The sequence below is a fragment of the Tenrec ecaudatus genome, chromosome 1 (genome assembly GCF_050624435.1).
Source record: "Tenrec ecaudatus isolate mTenEca1 chromosome 1, mTenEca1.hap1, whole genome shotgun sequence".
NCBI classification, from domain to species: domain Eukaryota; kingdom Metazoa; phylum Chordata; class Mammalia; order Afrosoricida; family Tenrecidae; genus Tenrec; species Tenrec ecaudatus.
This window is the reverse complement of record NC_134530.1, coordinates 133,644,552-133,659,351: the sequence shown is the minus strand read 5'-3', so window position 1 is coordinate 133,659,351 and position 14,800 is coordinate 133,644,552. Positions and strand designations below refer to the sequence as shown.

Here is a 14,800-nt window from a genome sequence, read left to right as displayed (position 1 = left end):
CAGGGGCCGTTCCCCCTGTGGAGAGACTCTATGGGTTTCTGGGGCCCTATTGAGTCAGAAGGGACTCGATGGCAGTAAGTTTGGTTTGAACTGGCATTCCACGATGCTCACCTCCCCAATACGATCATTGAAGACAAATGGGTGCATAAGCAAAAGTGGTGAAGAAAGCTGATGGTGCCCGGCTATCAAAAGAGATAGCGTCTGGGGTCTTAAAGGCTTGAAGGTAAACAAGCGGCCATCTAGCTCAGAAGCAACAAAGTCTACATGGAAGAACCACACCAGCCTGTGTGATCACGAGGTGTTGAAGGGATCAGCAGAACAAAAAATCGTATCATTGTGAATGAGGGAGAGTGTGGAGTGGAGACCCAAAGCCCATCTGTAGGCAATTGGACATCCCCTTAAGGAAGGGTCCCGGGGAGGAGACAACCCAATCAGGGTGCATTGTAACAAAGATGAAACATACAACTTTCTTCTAGTTCCTAAATACTTCCTCCCCTCACCCAATAGCATGATCCCAATTCTACCTTGCAAGTCTAGCTAGACCAGAGGATGTACACTGGCACAGATAGGAACTGGAATCACAGGGAATCAAGGGCGGATGATCCCTTCAGGACCAGTGGTGAGGGAGGCGATGCCAGGAGGGTGGAGAGGGGGAACAGATTACAGGGATCTTCAAGTGACCTCCTCCCTGGGGGATGGACAACAGAAAAGTGGGTGAAGGGAGACGTCAGACAGTGTAAGATATGACAAAATAATAATTTATAAATTATTGAGGGTTCATGAGGGAGGAGGGAGCAGGAAGGGAGGGGGAAAAATGAGGAGCTGATGTCAGAGGCTTAAGGGGAGAGCAAATGTTTTTAGAATGATGAGGACAATGAATGTATAAATGTGCTTTAGACAATTGATATATGTATAGATTTTGCTAAGAGTTGTATGTGCATCTAACAAAATGATTAAACAAACAAAAGTTTGGTTTTGAGTTTTATGGATGACAGTGAAAGCCCAAAATTTCATTTGCAGAGTCCAAGCATCTATTAAACCTCCACTTAGTTCTTTCTGATCATTTATTAAAGATGCAGATAATCTTGCCTTCAGGCAGAGTACATGGGAACGTGGATTACCTCCACCCCTCAGTAGCCAACCCTGGGGGAGGCAGTCTTTCTTGGGGGCTTGCCTGGGTGTGTCCTTGTTGGAGATCAGCATACTGGGGATATTACAAGGAGTTACACCGTCATGAGTGAGACTGTCAGTTGAGCCGTGACTGCCTTGGTTGTAGGACTCTGCACCAATCTTGTGAGCTCTACCATTGAACATAATGTATGTGTCCAAGTCATGGTCCTGTTTTTGCTTCTGTAGTCTCACCTGCGATTGTGACATATTTATATTTGGCACCAATCTTGAATTTGTGAGTTTCCTTTGTTCCGTGCCTTATTTAACTAGTATCCCCTTTTCAGTATTTAAAAATGCTTTGAAGCTATGCATAAGGTTTTCAGCCATTTTCTGTTCTTAGTCTGGAAGCTCCACTGAAACCTGTTCACTTTGGGTGACCCTGCTGGCATTTGAAATACTAGTGACCATTTGAAAACTCAGAGAAGCTGAATTATATGAAGAGGAGTGTGGCATCAGGATGGGCTATAGAGATGACACAACCTTTCTTGCTGAAAGTGCGGAGGAATTGAAGCTCTTGGTGATGAAGATCAAGGATTGTAACCTTTAGTATGGATGACAACTCAATGTAATGGAGACCAAAATTCTCACAACTGGATCAATAGGTAACATCAAAACTGGAGAAAAAGTTGAAGTTGTTGAAGATTCTGTCTTAGTTGAATCCACAACCAATGCTCATGGAAACAGTAGCCACGGAATCAAAAGACACGTTGCTTTAGGTCAACTTGCCGTGCCTCTTCAGAGCACTGAAGAGTGGATGTTTCTTTGAAGGCTGTGGTGTGACTGGCCCAAGCCATAGTATTCCCCATTGCATCATATACATGCAAAAGCTGGACATTGAATAAGGAAGACGGAAGAAGAATTGATGCATTTGAATTGTAGTTCTGAAGGATAATGAAAGTACCATGGACTGCTAAAGGGACAAACAGATCTGAACTGGAAGAAGTAAGGCCAGAGTGCTCCTTAAAGACAAGGATGCAAGACTTTCTCTTACATCCCTTGGACATACTTTGTCAGGAGAGACCAGTCCCGGATTAGGACATCATGACTGTTAGGTGGAGGGGTGGTGAACAAGATGGACTGGCACAGTGGCTGCATCAATAGGTTCAGGCATAAGAACAATTGTGAGAATGGTGCAGGAGTGTGAAGTGCTTCATTCTATTGTACATAGGGTCACTATGTTCGGTGCCAACTCAATGGCACCAAACAACAACAACAACAACAAAATCCTAACTGAATCCATTAGGACCTTCGGCGAATGGCCTCCTCGCCCATGATGTGTCTGTGTCTTTGTCCCTTAAGTTCTACTTGAGATGGAGGTCTCTATAATACCCTAAAACAAATATAAACGTAAATTCTAGAACTATAAAGATCATCGATGAGAAAATACGGATAAATGTAAAGGCCGTATTCGAGGGCACAGATACATTAAGAAAGTGCACATAGTACATGAAAAAATTTTACATGATGGACCTACTACATACATCAAAAGACTAAAAATAGAACCCACAGACTGGGGGAAAATTTGACGACAACATAATGGGCAAGGCACCAATCTCTTAAAATCAATAGAAAACAGCAATTCCTCATTAAAAAGTGGGCAGAAATGCTCATGATCTCTAGCAATCCAGGAGATACAAATCAAAGCAACTATGAGATACTAGCTTACACCGAGAATGAGTCAAGTTCAACAAAATAGAGAACAACAAATGCTGGCGAGGCTGTGGGGGACTGGAACCCTCACAAACTGCTGGTGGGACTATAGCTTTGTGTAACCCCTGTGGAAAGCACTATGGGAATAGAAATTCCATACCACCCAGCAAGTCCTTTCCTAGGTACACATCCTAAGGAAGGAAGTGTCCTACCACAAAAGACATATGCACCCCACAAATATTATATGAGACCACTGTTCTAAGAAAAAAACCAAAAAGCTAAAATAAAGATAAAGCAATCAGCTAGACAGGTGACAGGTGTTTACTTGGGTGAAATAAATACACAAGATGGAGAAGAGCAATCAAGGGTAAACTGTCTGGGGTGGGGGGGTGGGTGGGTTGAGGAGTAGTTTAAATGGTTGAAGATAAAGCTGATCTGAAATGTAAACCCTAAGAAATTTATCATTAAAAACTTTCGAAAAAATGGAATGAAAAACAATGGCTCTATATTTTCACCAATTCACAACAAAACATTTACATGTTGCATGAGCCACCTTCTCTATAAATAACCTTCTTCGTAATGTTACCCACACTCCTGGTTTAGTCATACATTGAAAAATGTTGGCAAGTTGTGTACAGAAATTATGGCCCAACCCTTAAATTTATTTTACAAATATTTATCTGAGGGAGGAAAATTCATACCTATTAGAGAAAATTCTGGCCAACTAAATTTGCTTAGAAAACTTCCCTGTAGAAGATTTTTTTTGTGCATTTATTTAGCTTGAAACTTTAAAAAATATAGTTACAAATATTCTTCCCAACCAGAGGAAAGAAGAGTTAAGAAAAGCAAAAGACACATGGAAAAGACACAATGGACTAATGGGAGACACAAACATCAGTCTCTGCCACCCTGAAACCAGAAGACCTCGATGGGGCCTGGCTACCACTGCTAACTGCTCTAAAAAGATCACACAGAAAGTCCTGGACGGAGGGGGAGAAAATGTGCAACAGAACTGATAATCAGTAGGTGACCAAGTTTACTGGTCAGACAGCAAGTAGACAGCCAAGACTGGTCCAGTCTGAAAAGAAACTCACCCCAGTGTTAAAATAATCAGCCATCTAAGGGCAGCATTTTATTAAAGACAAAGTTCAGAGAATTGTGCAAGAGGAAGGATTAAAACAGACAACACTCAGAAGTGTGCTCAGTGATGGTAAATTGAAGGGATTATGAACGATGACCTGCTAACTATAAAACGATCTGTTCTGTAAACCTTCACCAAATTCACAATGAAAATTACAATAGATCTATAATTTTAATAAGTCTTTAAAAGTTGTAATAAGGCAAAATTTATCAGATCACCTTACTTGTAGAGATTTAAAAAAGAGTAGAAAATTTGTATTTACCTGGTTGGCACAAAATCTTGTAGCCAAAAATAGGATATCAGTGTTGATAATATTATGGACAAAGAGGTTGCAAATCCTTTTAAAATATTATCCGCATACTTAATAACAGCTGCTATTACAAGGCCTCCAAGTGCCTGCAAAATTTAAAAGATTTTTATTAACGAATATATATTAAACTGCTTTCTCAATCAATGACCTTTCAGGCTTTTTCCTATAAATTTAATCCTATTATAAGTGATTTATATTGAGAAACCTTTTAATTCTTCTGGAATCCAGATTTCTAGGGTTTAAGGCAAGGGTGACTCACCCCAATCATTTGCCTATAGGTATTATTTGAACCATGATCCTTGACACAAAGCTTAACCAACTGTGCCAGCAGGGCGCCTATAAACCCCACTACCTTTGAGTCAATTCGGACTCATAGTGACTTTGGGGCGAAGTACAAGTGCTCCTCCGTAGGCATCAGACTAAATATGAGATTAGACTTCATTGTTCTCACTTGCAGGAGCTGGTGGATTTGAACTGCTGACTTTGTAGTTAACAGTTTTAACACTTAACCCAATCTAAAATTACCTTTAAGTCTTAATAAGTAGCTTAATAACAGGCTTAGTAAGTAGCTTAATGGAGACTGTTTTGCCTTTGGTACTGAACTCTTTTGAAGTTACATATGAATAGGAATGAGTGGGATAGTGACACAGTGGATTACATGTTGGGCTGGGAACAAGGCTGGTCGTTCAAGCCCATCAGCCACCCCTTTTGATTTACAGTCTTGGAAACTTAAGACTCTATCCTGTACGGTCACTGTGAGACAGAGCCAACTCAATGGCAGTGAATTTGTGTTTTTTTGTTTTATGAACAGGAACTCCTGCGTTTGACTGGAAGCTGTGTTTTTGGTTAAATTATTATGTAAATACTATTCCCTGACCTTTTTTTTAACTTTTTGGACTAGTTCTGACTCCCTAGTCACATTATCACTCCGGTTTACAAATCATAAGTTAATAAACTTGAATGAATTTCTATTATTGACTTAATGATGCTTTTAATTTAATAAAATTAAATACATAATAAAAAGGTTATTTCAAAAAGTATCTGATAAAGAAAACACTTGAACAATCAGCCATCAGTTATATTAGGATTTAAGTATAATATGAATAAAATATTATTATCCTTATCCAACTTAGTGATGATATATCATTTACAGGGGCGAAAAGTAGGAAGAGCAGTCATTCCACACTAGTGAATATTTTTACTTCTGAGTAAAAAGTAAAGTAACTCAAGACATGTTACTAGACAGACCTTCAGTAGCCTGACACATGGACTCTCTCCTGGGTCTAGTCCTTTCATTGTATCAGATCCCTTCCTAATGCATGCACACTCTACACTTCATACTGTAAGAATGTCGGAAGAGACTCTGTAGCACATCTCTCAAATCCAACTGTGACTACTCACATAATAAAGTTTTACTACCTAGTTTTGTTTTCTGCCAAACCCTACTTACCAGCTGCCAAACCTGGGTTACTCACCTTACCAGCCTTACTCACCTTACTAGAATGGAAGTTTATTAGAGAGAGTAATGCATTATGCCAATCAATAGCGCTTACTGTTTAGGCCCTGGGTCATACTCCTTGTCAATCATCTACCTCTTCCCTAGCTAATCCCCCAATCCAGCTTGATTCAATCTTTTAAATTTTGCTCAGATCTTCAGATTGTTACTCTTACTTTGCTAGCAGAAAAGCCTTCACATAAACTCTACAAAGTTTCTCTATATTCTCCCTTATTCTCCTACCATTCCCATCCATCTTGGTTATTGTTGCAATGTGTGCGTGTGTGTAAAACATACTCATGCCACAATATTTGTTACTAGAAGTGTCCTGCCAGTATTCACCCAAAGGGGACTCGCCTTTGCCATCGTCATCACCTTCTAGGACCGTGTTCCTTATACTGTCACACACTTACAGGAGAATAGAAGACTGGGAGGACCATGGCATATTTTCATTTTTCTATCCTCCAGAGTATCTATTAAGTATATTTGTAAAGATGAAATTAGTTACTTGGAACATTCTATTAGTTAATCCTTTAACGATTTCATTATTTGTAAACCACAGTAATCTGATTGGAATATTCTAAAACTTCTCCCTTCTGTGGGTCTAGTAGTAGCTGTCTGAATTCTCTATATGGCATTGGAGTTCATTAGCATTAGGTAAGACTTTAAATGTTTTACCTGCAGAACAACCACGATCCACGTCAGTCGGTTATATCCCTGAAAAAATCCGTTCTGTGATACCAATTCACCATCATAAATGTATACACCCATTAATCCAAATATACTCCCAAAGAAACCTAAAAAACATATAAAGTTTATGCATATGTGTCACTGAGTTTGGTTGAGGAGATATTTTCCATTAATATTCTATATATCTTATATTCATCTTTTCCTTTGACCACTTAATTTTTATTTGGATATTTATATAAACATAAAGGTATGCATATGACTATAAAACAAAGATATAAAAATATAAAAGAGCAGAGATCATAAACTTTGGAACACTGAAAATTATAATGTAGAAATCACAAGGTTAACCTAGCCATTTTATTTACTTTTTTCTCCTTTTCACTGTGCAACTTGCTTCAGTGCCTGAAGCCATGGGGCAAGGCCAGGCAATGGTCCGGGGCCACAGTCTGCTCTTCCATGGGACACTATGAGACCCATGGGGTTGGGCCTGCCATAAATCCAAACCCATGCACTCTATTCATATTTTACAAATTGCTCACTTTTTGCAAATTGTATTTTGTGCCTTCCTGTTGCAAGGTCCAGATAATCATTCATGCAAATATAAAACTTATGATATGTAGGCTAGCATTTTTTCTTTGTTAAACTCTTATAATTAATGACTAATATCCCCAAAACCAGGGATAAGAAGTACATGATCACAGACCAGGCCAGAATTTGTCCTTACTGAAGCCTCACTGTTAAGAAAATAGCTCAGTAAGAGAAGTGACTATGTCTTATTCATTGCTGAGTCACTTGCTACGTAACAGAACCTGCCACATAATTACTGGGTTTAAATGATTTCTAGAAACACTGAGGTCATTAGTAAAGAAACAGATGCCTACCCACTACACCTGCCACCATCAAGTTGATTCTGACTCATGGCAACCCTTCAGAACAAAGTAGACCTGATCCATTGGGTTCCAAGGCTCTAAGTCCTTATGGGAGCAGACTGCCTCATCTTTCTCCCTTGGAGCAATGGGTGGATTTTAATTGTAGACCTTGTAGTGTGCATCCTATTACTTTCCCCACTGTACCAACAGGGCTCTGGGGTGGTCACTAGTAAAATATGCAGCCCAAGAGGGCAGCGTTTAGTAGTTTTCTTTAAAAATTCCTAACTAATCAAAGTATTCTACCAATGGAGATGAAATGAAATGAATGTACAATGATCTTTCTAAAAGGCCATTTATTCCAGTTCTATCATTTAAAAATTCCTCGTGTTAAGTCAAGGCTTCTAACTGGTTTGACATGGTTCAGGCTCAGTGATGGCCAAGGAAAGCAAGGGCAGCATAGACATCGCATAATGGCCAGATCTCCTGAGCCTCTGATTTAACCCAAGTAGGAAACAGGCAATGGTGCCCTGCTCCAAAGAGTGGGCTACAGCGCCCTCTGAATGGGTGTTTCGGTGCTGTCGGCTGCCATCGGGGAGCAAGGCACCACTGACTCTTTCAAACTCAGGTCAGAATCCAGGATGCAAGAAATTTGGTTGCCAGTGTAATTATGCAGAAAAGTTCAATGTAAGGCAATAATAAACTACCATTGTTTCTGTTAGTCACAAGTGAACATTAACTCTATTTCAAACATGAAAATAATGCTACTGTAATGCAAAACTATAATCACTTATTGGGGGCTCTTACAGCTCTTATAACAATCCAGACATCCATTGTGTCCAGCACATTTGTACATACGTTGCTATCATCCTTTTAAGAACATTTTCTTTCTATTTGAGCCCTTGGTATCAGCTCATTTTTTCCCTCCCTGCCCCACACTCCACCCTCATGAACCCTTGATAAATTATAAATTATTATTATCATATCTTGCACTGTCCGCTGTCTCCCTTCAGCCATGTTTCTGTTATTCATCCTCCTGGAGGGGTAGTGGTGTGGGGGTGTGTTATAAGTCAATCGCTGTGATTGGTTCTCCCTTTCTCCCCCCACCTTCCCTCTACTCTCATGGTATCGCTACTCTCCTTATTGTCCCTACGGGTGCTGGTGATTATTATAGATTAAATTGTGTTTCTCAACAGTATATGTGTTGTAAAACCTAACCACTGTACCTCCTCAGTCTTCCACGGGGCTGTCCAGTGAGGATTTTGGTGGAACAACGTCGACCATCTACCCTACATCCCTGATCTTGGCCCTTCATACATTTTTTTGTTCTCCAAAACTCAGAAGTATTTTAAATGATCACTAATTAAATCCCCTAAGCATGTCAAAACTGCCATTTTGTTGTGGTATACATAAAAGAACACAAAATTATTTGGGGAAAGCTAGAGAGATGGAAATACCAACTTCAGAAGCATATAGACCTAGATGGAAGTCATACAGAAACAATAGCTTCACATTTTGATTTTTTGTTTAATAAAGGTGTCTGATTTTGTTGCAATACTTTGTGACTTGCTCTCACATATACAATGAATAATTCAGCTAAATAGAGAAATTAATTCTTGAGACATACTACAATATAGATGAACCTTAAAAGTACACTGAAGTAAAAAAACAAAAATAACCCTGTACTGAAGTAAGTCAACCACAACAGGACAAATATGATTTTACTTAGGTGAAGTATGTAGAATAGGCAAGCATAGAGAGATAAGTTTATTAATATTTACCTGGAGCAGGAGGAAGGAGAAGTCAGTATTTAGGAAGCATTGAGCTTCTGATTATGTTGATGGAAAATCAGGATAGAATATTGCTGATGGCTACATAATATGATTAATGTAATCGGTGTCACTAAACTGCACACATGAAAAATGTTGAATTCGCAAACATTGTATTGCATATATTTGTTATGGACTGACCATATTCACCTAAATATGTGTTAAGCATGGCAGTCAGTTATGGACTGGGCTGCTAACCACAGGATCAGCTGTTCAAATCCAATAACAGATTCAAAGGAGAAAAAGGAGGCTTTCTGCTCCCGGATTTACTGACTTACAAAGAGGCCCTTCTACTATAAACTGTGGGGTCACTCTAAGTCAGAATCAACCTGATAGCTTTGGGTTTGGGTAAATATATGTGTTAAAATCCTAATCCTTCTACTTCTAGAAGCAATCCCATTTGGAAACAGAAATTTCTACGTTACACTAATGAGGGCATATCCACATAGGGTGTTTCTAAATTCAATGATTTTGAGTTAGAAAAGCGCAGATTAAACAAAAGAAAATGAGCACCAAGGAGGCAGGAGAAGCGATCTACTGACTCGGAGGCAGAATCTATAAGAGACGGCCACCACAGGGAGCTCGGCAGGAGAAAAGACACGGCAATCTGCTCCTGTGAAGATCGAACTTAGGACACCAAATAAGGGGGAAGTCGCAGGGCCAGTGAATGATTTCATGTGGCTCTTCGACCCAAAGTCTCTGACTCACACCAAACCCTTTCCCTGCACAATTCTGGTAAGAAGGTGGGGAAAGATACTGATAAGGAGTCACCTGTGAGTAACGGCAAACAGGATTCCCTGGAATGCCATCCCGCCATGTATAAAATGAGCCAGTGAGTAGAAGGGATCTCATTATGAGCAAGCTAGGAGTACGGCGTGTATGAATCTCCTGGACCCAGGAAGCAGCTCCATCAGAGGAGCAGCACAGACTTGAGAGCCAGAGCATGGAGCCGCTAATGGATTTGAACTGCTGACTACACAGTTGGCAGTCCACTGTGTAACCACTATGCTACCAGGTAAGCATATGTGTGTATGTATACATCTATGTAACTTTATGCACACATAATCATATGAGGGCACTTCAAAAAGTTTGTATAACAATTCCATTGTCTTTTTTCCCCCAGAGCTCCAATGGAAGACTCCATTACTTTTTAATTTCATTTCCCACAAACTTTTTGAAACTCTCCCATATATAATAAATCAGAATGTGCATAATAAGATACATAGGATGCATAATTATGAATATTTCTTGGCTGTAACCAAACACTTCATGAGCTTAGTTCTCTGGGTTTGAAGGATTAGAACCATAGTCTCATGGTACATAGGTGTCAAATGATAATAGTTCTTTTTTTGGTAATTATTTTATTGGGGGCTCATACAACTCATCACAATCCATACATACATCCATTGTGTCAAGCACATTTGTAAATTTGTTGCCATCATCATTTTCAAAACATTTTCTTTCTACTTGAGTCCTTGGTATCAGCTCATTTTTCCCTCCCTCCTTCACGTACCCTCCCTCCTTCATGAACCCTTGATAATTTATAAATTATTATTATTTTTTCGTGTCTTACACTAATTGATGTCTCCCTTCACCCACTTTTCTGTTGTCCATCCCCCTGGGAGGAGGTTGATAATAGTTCTTAAATTTATGTTCTACACTCTACCTTCACTTTAAGATCGGGTCTTAAAAACTGGCAGGCATACAAGCATTAACTTTAAATTTTGTTAAGGGTTGTACATTTATCTTATGCCTTTTGGTATGAGTATTATAGCTCTCCGTGTTGCAAAAGGTTAGTAAACTTGGCTGCTAACTGAAAGGTTGGTAGTTCAAGTCGGCATGTTGGGAGAAAGGCTACAAACTCAATCACTGGAAAACCTCATGGGCACAATCTTGCTCATCAAGTCATGCCATAATTGACTCTTCAACAATTGACTTTGTATTATATTAATAGTAAAATGCTTTGAAGATTAATATATTGTTTTTAAAATTAAGCTAAATGTGTTCATAAAAACAGCTATTCTGGCATTATTTTTTTCTCCAGGTTGTTATAAAAAAACAAAAACAAAAAACAGCTATTCTGTGAACTTGTGATGTAATTTCACCAATATTATAGGCATCCTTTTTAGTTAATCTTTCTATTATTAAGAAAATAAATATAATTCTTGAGTTTCTGAAAATTTTTCTCTTCCCCATAATGCTAATTAAATACTGTTTTTAAGCTTGGGAGTGGATGAAAGATAAAATATGTATTTTACTTATATTTATAAGGACATTTGAAATTGTGGTTGGATATTTTTAAAAGATTGATTTTAGACTCACTCAAGTTGGTTATTTTATAATCTGGAGACCTTAGGATTCTTTGATCTTTGAAAAAATTGTTAGTACAATTAAAACGGATAACACTGAGGGACGGGGGAAAAGCTTGTGAGCAGCCACCTAAGACAACTATTGGTTTTTACTTGTCTGGATCAAAAGAGAATGAGGGAACTCAAAAACTCAAAGAGGAAACTAGTATACAGGACTAATAGTCTACCAGAACCCTGGTCTCATCTACCCTGACACCAGAAGAACTAGATGGTTCCCTGCTACCACGATTAACCATCATGACTATTCCCAACACGTTCTGCACTCCTTTAAAGTGATCATTTAAAGGAGACCAAATGGCCAACAATTACTTAAAACTAAGACGAGTCTGCAAAGGGACAGCGAAACGAGATTAACGGAGACGGGACAACCAGAATGAAAAACAACAAGAATGTCCCCACATTGTAAACAATGTAACCAATGTCACCGAACAACTTGGGTAGAAGTTGCTGAATGGAAGCCTAACGTGCTGAGTAAATCTTTACTAAAAACAGAATAGAATTGGGAAAAAAATATAGACAATACACTGTGTAGGACATGGAGAGGCTGATATACTACTGAAAAACAGACGTGGTAATGATGTGAGCAGAGAAAACATGGCTTCAAAGATGAGCCCTGTCTGTCATCATAAGGACGGACACTTGAAATCGAAAGTGTTGGTTTGCAGCATCTTTCAGGATGCATATATGTAAGGAATTATATTGAATGTCAGAATCTTGGTATGCAGAGGTAAATGTTACAATATTATAATACTATTGGCACATTTGTTACTCCTTTGTTCAAACAGAGGCAATCCTTCATTATGTTGGTTTTTATTTTTCAATTTTTAACTATTTACCTTCAATTCAATTGGTCATCCCCAAATATGTTGCAAATGCTGACTGACTAATTGCCATGAATTATAATCAACTTTATGGCAATGTGTTTTCACCTTTAATTGGAAAACTCCAATTTAAAGAAGCAAAATATTTTTGTTTTTTAAAGAACCAAAATATTCTGAAATAAAAATGCCTATTAAAATTTAAAATCAGAAGCCAATGTACTTTTTTTCCCCTTCAAATTTTTTCTATTTAAATATCTTAATCCCATTTCTCATGGATGCAGTATAAAGGCATACCTCATTTTTATACTGTGCTCCATGTGTTGCACACCACCGAGTAGTTTTTAATAAACCGATGGTTTCTGGCAGCCCCGAGTAGAGTATGTACACTGGGCACAACTTTTTCTAATAGCACACACTCCATGTCTGTATCATATTTTGGTAATTTTTGCAGCATTTCAAATGTTTTCATAGTACTACTGCACACTTACTAGGCTACAGTATACTATAAACATAACTTTTATATGCACTGAGAATCCAAGAAATTTGTGTGACTTGCTTTATTGAGAGATGTTTCATTGAGGTGGTCTGCCTGTATCTCGGAGGTACATTGTATAAGTAACTTGCACCATCTTCTGGGAAAGAAGTAGCAATGACACAGTTACTACGGCCCCAAATGCCGAGGACACCGTCTGTATGCTTAAATAGCATTCACTTAAGATGCAGTATCTTTAAGGCAAAGAAAAACTAAAAAGCTATATATTTGGATCAATACACTATTATCTGTGAGGCTAATTTTAAAATATACAGTTCTTTGATTGTAACAATAGAGTCACTTTTTTTAAACATTTAAAACTTACCAAGCTGAATATTTCTTATCCACACTGATTGTTTTGTTTCTTTTAGGATTTTCTCAAAGTAAACCCCAGCAAAGCCACTTGAAAAACATGCTATTAGAACTGCCATGAGGCCTACAAATGGAGAGCTAGCTGAAAGGTCTTTAGAATCCTCTTCTTGAGAGTCTGAAGGCCACTGAACAAAAAGAAAAGAAAAAAGTACTAAAGTTAATACTTTACAAAGTTCACATTTATAGACTACTCTTGGAGCTTAATGTGAAATCTATCAATATCATTCTTTAGAATTGTAGACAAGCGATTTTGAAAGAAAACCTTAGAATCTTGGGATCCATACCTCACCCCAACTCCTCACCATGGCAATAATATACAATGGTTTTAACTTAAAGTTAAATAGATACTTCATAATATTTAATTTTTATAGATGAGTCTATTACTTTGACATTCTCTAAAACTTATTTTATTAAAAAGCACCATTTAATATATAAGTAGATGAAAGAATGAGATTCCACTCCCTCTGCTTCATCAGCAAACACAGAAATAAACTTCAAAATGATGTGTTAGTTCAACCATAAGGAAGGCAAGTTAGTGGTAAGTGAACCAGGCACTGTCAAGACAGCCCATCAGAACATTAAGGGAAAGTTTGGATGGCAGTGAAAACACTGTGTTGAAAGTATGGATAGAATTTTTTTCTCATTTATGGTTTTACTTAGCACAAATATAACTCGCAAATGGGCCATCTATTCACTTTCTTTGTTGCGCAGCCTGGTGCTGGGATTGGTGACTCTGCTGGGCAGCTGGGCTGCTTTCTCCAATGGCTTTGCGATTCTTGGAGGAAACGTGGTGAGCAATCTCTGCACAGTAAGACATGTTGCACATCAGCAGCACTTCTAGCCCCTTGACGTGTGGACCAGGAACTTGCGGAAGCCAATGGGCAGCATGTGCTTGGTTTTCTTTTTGCTCCTGTAACCAATGTTGGGCATCAAGATCTGGCCCGTGAATCTTCTCCGCACCGTTGTCAATGCCTCTGGGCTTGCACCAGTTGCGCTTTATCTTGACATAGCGGTCGCACTGGTGCCGGATGAGCTCCTTGGTCCTCTTTTTGACAATTTTAGGCTTCACCAGGGGTCTGAGGGCAACCATGATGCCGGGGGAGATGGCTGCCTCCTCCATAGGCAGTGCAAAGAAAAAAAGCATAGATAGAATTTTTAATTCATGTGGAATCTTAGATTTTTCTGGAGCCGTGGAGGTTTAAATGAGCCACCTGAAAATCTCTGGGCCAAAACTGGTCTTCTACAAGCCATCTTTAAGGACGACTAGCGGAATTAGTTAGAATGTTTGCCTTGAGCATCGGGTTATCTTAAAGAATTAGCTGTGTACACTTTTATCTTTCATTTCTCCCCTAAGTTTTATTTATTTGATGTTGTTGAGAGATTCTACACAGCAAAACACGTATACAATATACCAATTCATAGCAAAACATACACCAATACATGTTCTACACATACAACTTAGTGACTTGGATCACATTTTCCAACTGTGCAATCATTTTCATCTCCTTTTCTTTTTTTCTTTTAACATTTTATTAGGGGCTCATACAACTCTTAT

General features: G+C 38.6%; 1 protein-coding gene and 1 non-coding gene across 4 annotated transcripts in view; both read right to left on the bottom strand.

Moving 5' to 3' along the window:
* The window catches only part of SLC35A3 (solute carrier family 35 member A3), a 68,128-nt gene that overhangs the window by 16,025 nt on the left and 37,303 nt on the right, over window positions 1-14,800 (bottom strand). For all 3 annotated transcript variants that reach the window (XM_075558815.1, XM_075558814.1, XM_075558812.1), the window contains exons 5-7: window positions 13,199-13,370; window positions 6,445-6,563; window positions 4,224-4,357 (exon numbers count right to left, since the gene is read on the bottom strand). In XM_075558815.1, the coding sequence (XP_075414930.1) occupies window positions 4,224-4,357; window positions 6,445-6,563; window positions 13,199-13,370 (425 nt within the window). The remainder of the gene's footprint in view (window positions 1-4,223; window positions 4,358-6,444; window positions 6,564-13,198; window positions 13,371-14,800) is intronic.
* Window positions 6,836-6,966, bottom strand: LOC142437738 (small nucleolar RNA SNORA42/SNORA80 family). Its single transcript, XR_012782263.1, has one exon. It is a non-coding gene; the product is annotated as a small nucleolar RNA SNORA42/SNORA80 family (small nucleolar RNA).